The 10,331-nt window shown below is 40.3% G+C and overlaps 1 protein-coding gene across 1 annotated transcript; it reads left to right on the forward strand.

The window, feature by feature from the left end:
* Positions 1-5,336: 5,336 nt before the first annotated feature.
* Positions 5,337-9,385, forward strand: LOC129881532 (uncharacterized). The gene is made up of 2 exons (XM_055955715.1): positions 5,337-5,942; positions 9,153-9,385. The coding sequence occupies exons 1-2, from the start codon at positions 5,375-5,377 to the stop codon at positions 9,383-9,385; spliced, it is 801 nt and encodes a 266-aa protein (XP_055811690.1). The 5' UTR covers positions 5,337-5,374.
* Positions 9,386-10,331: the final 946 nt, after the last annotated feature.

Genomic DNA, 10,331 nt, shown 5'->3' on the forward strand with positions numbered 1-10,331 from the left:
GAGTGTCTTTAAATAAAGCAACACATTCATCCAAACAGTTATAGCATATAACATATAAATAGTTATTGCGTGTCCTAAACAGATATGTGACCCTTTTGTGTCAAGGGTAGGCTTAACGATTTGAAGGATGTATAACGTCATGTGAACGATCCATTGACCCAAAACTTATATTTATACAAATATTATGAATAAACTGAATGGGGATACATGATGGGGAAAAAGGGATACAAATAATCAGTCCCACGCAGAGGTACAATCCTAACTAAACCTTCATGGAAAATCCTTCGTTCTTTACATCTCTGAACATCAACTTCTTTTGGATAGAATAGCAACTTGTGAAGATCCTTTTTTGACTATACTAAGCTATTAAAATAAACTTCCAACCTCAAGGGACAATGATTCACCAAACAACGTATGCAACCTTTAAATTTAAGCAGATAAGTATGAATGTCCGATGGGCCGTAGGCCTTTTGGACTTAAGGTGGTCTTTCTAATGGGCCAAACACGCCTTGGGTGTTAGGTCAACTTAGGCCAATGCTTAAATAAGGATTTGGCTTCTCTCTACGCTAAATGGACTAGAGTGGACTTTGAAAATAAACTGGATACCCGAGTCGGACAAACTGCGGGCTGAATATAATAAACGGCGTTGGACAACCACAAATCAACTACCATTTTATTAATTCAAGAAGTAATGGTTATTTTCTGAAGGAACAGCCGCAGGTGACTACGTAACCGTCCTTAATCCTAATGCAAACTATTTGTTATTTGGCGGAATTTAATGTCATGAAGTGCAACAGTTATAATTTGTGAAATTTAAATAAATAAAAATAAATAAACATTATTACAAACATAGTCAAATAATCAAATCTAATGGTTAGAACCTATTAAAATCCCAGCGGAGTCGCTATGCCTGTTATGTTGGAAAAAGACGGTTTAAAATCAATTTCAACTTTTATAGAGAAAAAAATTAATTTTAGAAAAGATGAGTCGCCACTTAATTTTTTAAAGAAATTAAGAAAACTTAATTTAAAAGACCCTAACATATTTAAGTCTTAATAATTCAGAGAAAAATATACTAGTTCATATTACTATTTTAAGAAGGTTTTAGCACTTAAAATAGCCGCTAACATGCGGTTGTACGATGATTTGAAAATTATTTGACTAATTTTGAAAAAATGTGTTTCAACAATATTCGAAGCATTAAACAATTTGAAAGATTATAAATTTTGAAATATTTTAAGATAATTTATAAGAATAATAGACTTGCTATAAAAATGATTAAATAAAAGAGGAATAATTTAAATAAATTATTTAAATGAAACAAATGATCATAAAAATGGGTTCTGTTCAAGGGATTTAATTAAGTTTAAACTAAACAATTAATGTTAGAATTAGTACAGAATAAATAAATATTATTAATTAATTAAAATAAGAGTAAAGGCAATAGAAATTAGTGAGGGCTAAAAGAAAACCTTTTAATTTTTAATGTTAAACTACCCCAGATATACATAAATGAAAAATATTTTAAAATAGACGGTATAAAAAATTCATGTATTCATATTATTCGGATCAGCGTCGGCTTATTAATCAGAAGATAAAAATATCGTATTTTGTCATTTTTCTGCTCGGATCGACTTCCATCATTTTCGAAGGGCCTATCTACCCCTACCCCTCCTAAATTTATTTATTATTATAATCATAAAATGATCTAAAAGAAATAATAAAATCTAACGTCCTAAAAGATGTCTAACGTCCAACTTAATATCCAAGAGACATTGGACGTACTATTAAGGTAGGTTTTAGACTAAAGAAAATATAGTCATCCTAATTAGATACATCGCCAAATAAAACCGATGGCACGAGCAGTTAGCACATAAAATCTCAAGTAAGCCTCTAGATTAATTATTTAGCATGCTTGAAAACACAAATAAATAGTGAAAGTTATAATAATTATGTAACGACCCGTTAGGTAATTTCAAAAATGAGCCCTTCCTTTTCCATAAAGGACCCTTTGCATATATTTGAATAGAGAATTTTGGACTATTCGGTAACTTCGGTTAATTAGTTGATAGGTGATTTTAAAGAACTAATTTAATTAATGAGCTAAAGTGGTAATTTATTTAACACCCTATACCATTTATATCATCATATTAAAATAAATTAGGGGTATTTGCTACTTCTAATACATAAGAGCTTTGAAAAATAAAAAGGGCGAGGGGAACTTACCTTCGGCGGCAGAACGAGAACTAAGAGACACGAACTCCTTCAGGTTACTGGCTAAACTCTTTTGTTTTTGATCCTAAATATTTGTTGCTGGGTTAGGTAATACATGTTAGCAATCCTGGGATAAGTATTAATGGTATATGTTAGGTGATTTGAAAGTTAGAATTTTCTTCCAACATAGTCATATAGTTTAATAAGGTAAGTTCTTATATGTAGTGCATAGTTAGAAAAATGAATTAATAGTGATATGATGATTGCATAGTGATTATTATAGGAATATAGGTTATAGATTGGGTCCCGTGCTGCAGTTGTGCTCGCCTGCACCTTAGTTTCAATTAGTATGTTTTAATTCATTCTTATAATTATCATCATTATAATTCAAGTTATAATATATTGAGATAAGTAATTAAATAATAGGGTATTGTATTACACAAATATAATTAGAGTTATGTTATTGGGGGAATTAAGATTTAACCCTAGTTTTGAAATTCAGAAAAATATGGGAATTGATATGTTAAGTGGCATCAAGGTTAGGAATGTGCTTATGGATTTGCTTAAATTTTTGGGTCTAGGCTAGACATATAATAATATGGGTGTTGTTAGTTTCGAAATCTTATTGTGGTTAATTATTTATTTAGATCATACTTATTTGGAAACCCAGCGAAAAGGGAAGGCTCAGGTCTCGGAGTAATTGCGTGATTATTTAAGGCAAGTGAATTTCTAAACCTCAGTTTAAGCTTATAGATGCTTGTATTTCTGTGTTATGTGTATTAGGAAGTAATGAGAATTAGACTGGATTATTGACTATATAATTGGCCTTAAAGATGAAGATGAGGGGTAGAAAATGGTGATCTAATGACATGTATTGGTGGAATTGATATGTTATGATTGTGGATTTATTTTGGACATGTGAAATGACTATGTTGATGTGAGATAGGAAAAATTATGGTTGTTGTCATATTATTATCGTGAATTATATGAACATGAATTGATTGCATTGGTTCTGACATATTGTGTTGAGATTGAAAATGATATGAAACAAAAGGGGTCGGGCCACACGCTCCGTGGCAGGTATTATGAAACAAAGGGGTCGGGCCACACGCTCCGTGGCAGGTATTATGAAATAAAGGGGTCGGGCCACACGCTCCGTGGTAGGATATATATATTGAGGGGACGGGCCACACGCTCCGTGGCAGGTTACATGGACAGAAATGTCCCCCATGGGTTCCGGACTGTGATTCAGCAGATGTGTACCGATAGGACAGACATGCATCATTTCATTGCACTGCATTGCACCTTTTTGATATTTGTGACTTTGTGTTTACCCCCATATTGCTCTGTGTGCTGAACTTGACTTGGTATGATTCATTGACGAGACTATTGATGAGTATTTGTGGACTGTATTACTGTTGTAACTGTACAAGTGTAGAGTTGGGCTGGTTTTATGCAGGTTGTAGTTAAGGAGGTTCGGTTGGAAGGAAAGGAGTAATTGTATCTATTAAGTTTGGCTTAGTTTTAGTTATCCACTTGCTGAGTACCGTGTTGTTTGGTACTCACCCCTTGCTTCCACACTTGTGTAGGTTGTGAGCACAGGCCTGCTTGATCTCCTACAGTTTACTACCGCTTCTGAGGATATTATCATTCCGAGTGTCGATGTAGCTGTTACATCTATCTAGCGGACACCTCTTGCTCATTTCTTATGTTTTAGTCCTATTCTAGAGACAAAGACATTGTGACTGTATTTATTTTCGTGCTTCGATAATAAATTAGTGGCTTGTACACGTGACAACCAATCTTGGGGGAGTTTGAGTTTGTTTTACTTATTTTCGGTTAAGTTAGATTTGGATTTATTTCTTTTTCTTCCGCATCTATTTTTTATTGGGTATTAGGCTGACTTATCTCGGTGGATTGAGATGAGTGCCATCACACCCGGATTCGGGTCGTGACAAAGATGGTATCAGAGCTCCAGGTTCATAGGTCTCACGTGTATACAAGCCAAGTTTAAGTAGAGTCTTGCGGATCGGTACGGAGACGTCTGTACTTATCTTCGAGAGGCTATGAAGACTTTTAGGAAATTTTCCCTTTGTTCTTTCACTTTGTATCGTGTGTGTTGTGTTGGTACTGAATTTTTGCGTGTCCTTTCTGACAGATGGCCAGGACCAGAATTACGGCTAGAGGTAGAGGAAGGGAGGCACTTCCCGAGGTTGATGTTGGGACCCCAACTAGGGGTAGGGATAGAGGCCGAACTAGAGGCCGTGGTCGGGGTATGGCGGCAGACAAAGGTCGTGCCCGAGGAGCGGCGCCAGCTAGAGGTCGTGCTAGAGAGGCTTCTCTTGATCCACAGGTTGATGGTGGAGAGGAACAGGTCCCTCAAGAGTCTGCTACTGCACCATTGCTTCAGGCCACTTTGATACGAGTATTGGATGCACTCGAAGGATTTAATCAGAGTGTGAGGGTGAATGGTACACCTGAGGGTTCTCAGACTAAAGCTGGAGCTCAGACCCCACGGCAGCATCAGATTCCAATTATTCAGGGTCCGATGGACCAGCCACCTACGGGCCCTAGAGCGGTTGAGGATGGAGTACAGGTAGGAGGAGCCCAGGTTGAACCTGTGCTCATGTTGACTGACGACGAGCAATGCTGATATGAGAGGTTCCAAAAAATGGACCCTCCACAATTTCAGGGTGGGAAGACTGAGGATGCACACGAGTTCTTGACCATGTGTCGAGAGTTGTTGGAGACAGTAGGGTTAGCTGAGACTCATGGAGTTCGTTATACTACACTACAGTTGCGTGGACCAGCCAGAGAGTGGTGGAGAGTGTATACGAGTTCCAGACCAGTTGGGTCACTCCAGATGACTTGGGATGAGTTTGCTAGTGCCTTTTATGACCGTTTTATCCCTTGGAGTGTGAAGGAAGAGAGCCGATTACGGTTTGAGAATTTGAGGCAGGAAGGACTTACAGTTGCTGAATATGAGACTCGTTTCTACCAGTTGTCCAGACATGCCATGGCTGTCCTTCCTGATGAGACAAAGCGGATTCGCAGATTTGTGCGAGGACTGAACTATACTATTCGTACAGCAGTTTTTTGACCAGCCCATGAGGGCGCTTCTTTCCAGTCCATTGTGGGTGCTGCCAAGGAGGCGGAGTTGATGGAGAGAGAGGAGTTCGGGGACCCCAAGAGGGCCCGTGCTTCTGGTCAGTTTTCGGGTACCTCATCTGGAGGTAGAGGGTCCTATAGAGGAGGTGGTTCCTTTCAGCATATAGGGCCAGTTCATGCATTTATGCCAGCTTCTGAGGATGGTCAGACACCTCGTGGGTCCTACAGAACAGATCAGAGTTACCAGGGGTCACAACAGAGGCCGATGAGCCAGGGTAGTTATACAAGTTCTGCAGGTTCATCGCAGAGGTTTTCGCACGGAAGAGTATGTTATACTTGTGGTGATCCAGATCATCTTTCATGGCAGTGTATATCTCAGGGTCGAGGAGGAATCCAGCCTAGTTCTTCAGTTTCAGTTAGAGGACCAGCGCCGCTGGTCAGAGGTCGAGGTAGAGCCCAGACTAGTAGAAGTGGTCGCACTCCTGGTAGGGGTGCTAGTGGTGCTATAGTCCCTCAGGGAGGAGGTAGAGGTGTTGGGCAGGTCAGAGATGGTAGGGGAGCTCAATGTTATGCTTTTCCAGGGAGACCCGAGGCTGAGGCTTCCGACGCCGTGATCACAGGTATTGTCCCAGTCTGTCATCGACCTGCATCTGTATTATTTGATCCAGGATCTACATTTTCCTATGTGTCTACCTATTTTGCATCTAACTTTGATTTGACATGTGATCGTATGTCCGTGCCCGTTCATGTTTCTACACCCGTGGGTGAACCCTTAGTGATGGATCGAGTATATCGATCCTGTCTTGTTTCCTTGGCCGGGTATGATACTTGGGTAGATATGATTATTCTGGGGATGGTAGATTTTGATGTGATATTGGGTATGGATTGGCTTTCTCCCCATCGTGCTATTCTCGATTGTTATGCTAAAACTATTACCTTAGCGATACCTGGTGCCCCGAGGATTGAGTGGAAGGGTACTAATGGCTCCTATCCCGGTAAGGTTATCTCATATATTCATGCTCAGAGGTTGATTGATAGAGGGTGTATGTCTTATTTGGCCTTTATTCGGGATACCAGTATTGAGTCACCTCCTATAGATACTGTTCCAGTGGTTAAGGAGTTTTCTGATGTATTTCCTACTGATCTTCCTGGTATTCCTCCGGATAGGGATATTGATTTTGCTATTGACTTAGAGTCTGGCACTAAACCCATTTCTATTCCTCCATATCGCATGGCTCCAGTTGAATTGAAGGAGTTGAAGGATCAGTTGCAAGACTTGTTGAGTAAGGGGTTTATTCGCCCTAGTGTGTCTCCTTGGGGTGCACCGGTTCTGTTTGTAAAGAAGAAGGATGGGACTATGAGGATGTGTATCGATTACAGGCAGTTGAACAAGGTAACTATTAAAAATAAATATCCTCTTCCCCGTATTGATGATTTATTTGATCAGCTACAGGGAGCAGCATTGTTTTCCAAAATAGACTTGAGGTCCGGTTATCATCAGTTGAAGATTAGGGCATCAGATATTCCTAAGACAGCTTTTCGGACTCGTTATGGTCACTACGAGTTTTTGGTGATGTCATTTGGGTTGACAAATGCCCCCGCAGCATTCATGGAGTTGATGAATGGAGTGTTTCGCCCATACTTAGATTCTTTTGTGATAGTATTCATAGATGACATCCTGGTGTATTCCAAGACTGAGGCAGATCATGTCTACCATTTAAGGTTGGTACTTCAGAAATTGAGGGAAGAAAAGTTGTATGCAAAGTTCTCCAAGTGTGAATTTTGGCTTGATTCTGTTATATTTTTAGGACACGTGGTGTCCAAAGAGGGGATTAGAGTGGATCCAGCTAAGATTGAGGCAGTTAGAGGTTGGACAAGGCCTACTTCTCCTACTGAGATTCGTAGTTTTGTGGGGTTAGCTGGTTATTATAGACGGTTCGTGCAGGGGTTTTCCACTATTGCAGCTCCACTGACTAGATTGACTCAGAAGGCCGTGGATTTTCATTGGTCCGACGAATGTGAGGCAAGCTTCCAACAGCTCAAGACTTTATTGACTTCGGCTCCTATTTTGACGCTATCCGAGGAAGGTGTGGGATTTACTGTATACTGCGATGCTTCTGGCATTGGGTTAGGCGGTGTGTTGATGCAGAAGGGGAAAGTGGTTGCTTATGCCTCGAGACAGTTGAAGGCCCATGAGAAAAACTATCCTACTCATGATTTAGAGTTAGCGTCTGTGGTTTTCGTGCTTAAGTTATGGCGTCATTACCTATACGGTGTGCATTGCGAGGTCTTCACCGATCATAGGAGCCTTCAGTATATATTCAGTCAGAGGGATCTGAACTTAAGGCAACGTAGATGGCTTGAGTTGCTGAAGGACTATGACATGACTATCTTGTATCACTCAGGAAAAGCCAATGTGGTGGCGGATGCCTTAAGCAGGAAGTCCTCTAGTATGGGGAGTCTTGCTGCGATCCGAGTTGAGGAGCGACCATTGGCTAGAGATGTTCAGAGGCTGGCTAATAGCCTTGTCCGGTTACAGATTTCAGAGGATGGTGGTATTCTTGCCTTTGTGGAGGCGCGTTCTTCCTTGGTTGAGCAGATTCAGGAGAGACAGTTTGAGGATGATAAGTTATGTATTATTCGAGACAAGGTGTTAAGGGGTGAAGCTAAGGAGGCGGTACTTGATTCGGAAGGAGTATTGAGGATTGACGGCAGAATTTGTGTGCCAAAGGTAGGTGACCTGACTAGACTTATTTTGGAAGAGGCTTATTGTTCAAGGTATTCCATCCATCCGGGAGCAGCCAAGATGTATCATGATCTGTGCCAGCACTATTGGTGGTGTGGGATGAAGAAGGACATCGCAGAGTTCGTATCCAGGTGTTTGACTTGCCAGCAGGTAAAGTGTGAGCACCAGCGGCCTGGGGGTGTGAGTCAGAGGATGCCTATTCCCACTTGGAAGTGGGAAATGATCACCATGGACTTCATTATGGGTTTACCTCCCACCGTTGGTGGCTATGACTCTATATGGGTGGTGGTTGACAGACTAACCAAGTCCGCCCATTTTATTCCAGTTAAGGTAAGGTACACAGCGGATAAACTAGCCCAATTGTATATTAGTCAGATCGTTCGGCTTCATGGTGTCCCAGTATCCATTATTTCGGATCGAGGTTCAGTATTTACTTCGCACTTTTGGCAGGCATTACAGCATGGTTTGGGTACTCGACTTGATATGAGTACTGTTTTTCACCCACAAACCGATGGTTAGTCCGAGCGGACAATCCAAGTGTTGGAGGACATGCTCCGAGCTTGTGTTATTGATTTTGGTGCTAGATAGGATCAGCACTTGCCTCTAGCAGAGTTTGCCTACAACAACAGTTATCACTCCAGTATTCAGATGGCTCCATTTGAGGCTCTGTATGGTAGGCGGTGTCGATCTCCAATTGGCTGGTTTGACTTAGTTGAGATGGACTCCTTAGACACAGACTTGCTTAGAGATGCTATGGAGCAAGTTCGTAGGATTCAGGGTAGACTCTTCACAGCCCAGAGTAGGCAGAAGAGTTATGCAGACCGGAGAGTTCGACCATTAGAGTTCATGGTGGGCGATCATGTTTGGCTTCGAGTGTCGCCCATGAAGGGTGTGATGCGGTTCGGGAGGAAGGGCAAGCTCAGCCCTCGATTCATTGGCCCATTTGAGATTTTGGCGCGAGTTGGAGAGGTGGCTTATAGATTGGCCTTACCACCTGGCTTATCGACTGTGCATAACGTGTTCCATGTTTCCATGCTCCGGAAGTATATTCCGGATGAGTCTCATGTGTTATCACTCGATTCAGTGGAGTTAGGTCCAGACCTGACATTTGAGGAGGAGCCTATAGCCATTCTAGATAGGCAAGTTCGTAAGCTTAGAACCAAGGAGATAGCTTCAGTGAAGGTACAATGGAAGCACCGTTCAGTCGGAGAGGCAACTTGGGAAACAGAGGCTGATATGCGCGCTAGATATCCCCAGCTTTTCGAAGCTTCAGGTACTTTCTTCTACTTTATGTTCGAGGACGAACATGATTTTTAGTGGTGGATAATGTAACGACCCGTTAGGTAATTTCAAAAATGAGCCCTTCCTTTTCCATAAAGGACCCTTTGCATATATTTGAATAGAGAATTTTGGAGTATTCGGTAACTTCGGTTAATTAGTTGATAGGTGATTTTAAAGAACTAATTTAATTAATGGGCTAAAGTGGTAATTTATTTAACACCCTATACCATTTATATCATCATATTAAAATAAATTAGGGGTATTTGCTACTTCTAATACATAAGAGCTTTAAAAAATAAAAAGGGCGAGGGGAACTTACCTTCGGCGGCAGAACGAGAACTAAGAGACACGAACTCTTTCAGGTTACTGGCTAAACTCTTTTGTTTTTGATCCTAAATATTTGTTGCTGGGTTAGGTAATACATGTTAGCAATCCTGGGATAAGTATTAATGGTATATGTTAGGTGATTTGAAAGTTAGAATTTTCTTCCAACATAGTCATATAGTTTAATAAGGTAAGTTCTTATATGTAGTGCATAGTTAGAAAAATGAATTAATAGTGATATGATGATTGCATAGTGATTATTATAGGAATATAGGTTATAGATTGGGTCCCGTGCTGCAGTTGTGCTCGCCTGCACCTTAGTTTCAATTAGTATGTTTTAATTCATTCTTATAATTATCATCATTATAATTCAAGTTATGATATATTGAGATAAGTAATTAAATAATAGGGTATTGTATTACACAAATATAATTAGAGTTATGTTATTGGGAGAATTAAGATTTAACCCTAGTTTTGAAATTCAGAAAAATATGGGAATTGATATGTTAAGTGGCATCAAGGTTAGGAATGTGCTTATGGATTTGCTTAAATTTTTGGGTCTAGGCTAGACATATAATAATATGGGTGTTGTTAGTTTCGAAATCTTATTGTGTTATGATTGTGGATTTATTTTGGACATGTGAAATGACTATGTTGA

Source organism: Solanum dulcamara, chromosome 3 (assembly GCF_947179165.1).
Source record: "Solanum dulcamara chromosome 3, daSolDulc1.2, whole genome shotgun sequence".
NCBI lineage: Eukaryota > Viridiplantae > Streptophyta > Magnoliopsida > Solanales > Solanaceae > Solanum > Solanum dulcamara.

What these genes read in the sequence shown, in the direction of transcription:
- LOC129881532 (XM_055955715.1), top strand. Translation starts at nt 5,375, where the DNA reads ATGGAGAGAGAGGAGTTCGGGGACCCCAAGAGGGCCCGTGCTTCTGGT. An exon ending in TTCCGACGCCGTGATCACAG is followed by an intron (nt 5,943 to 9,152) that starts GTATTGTCCCAG and finishes CACTCGATTCAG; the next exon opens with TGGAGTTAGGTCCAGACCTG.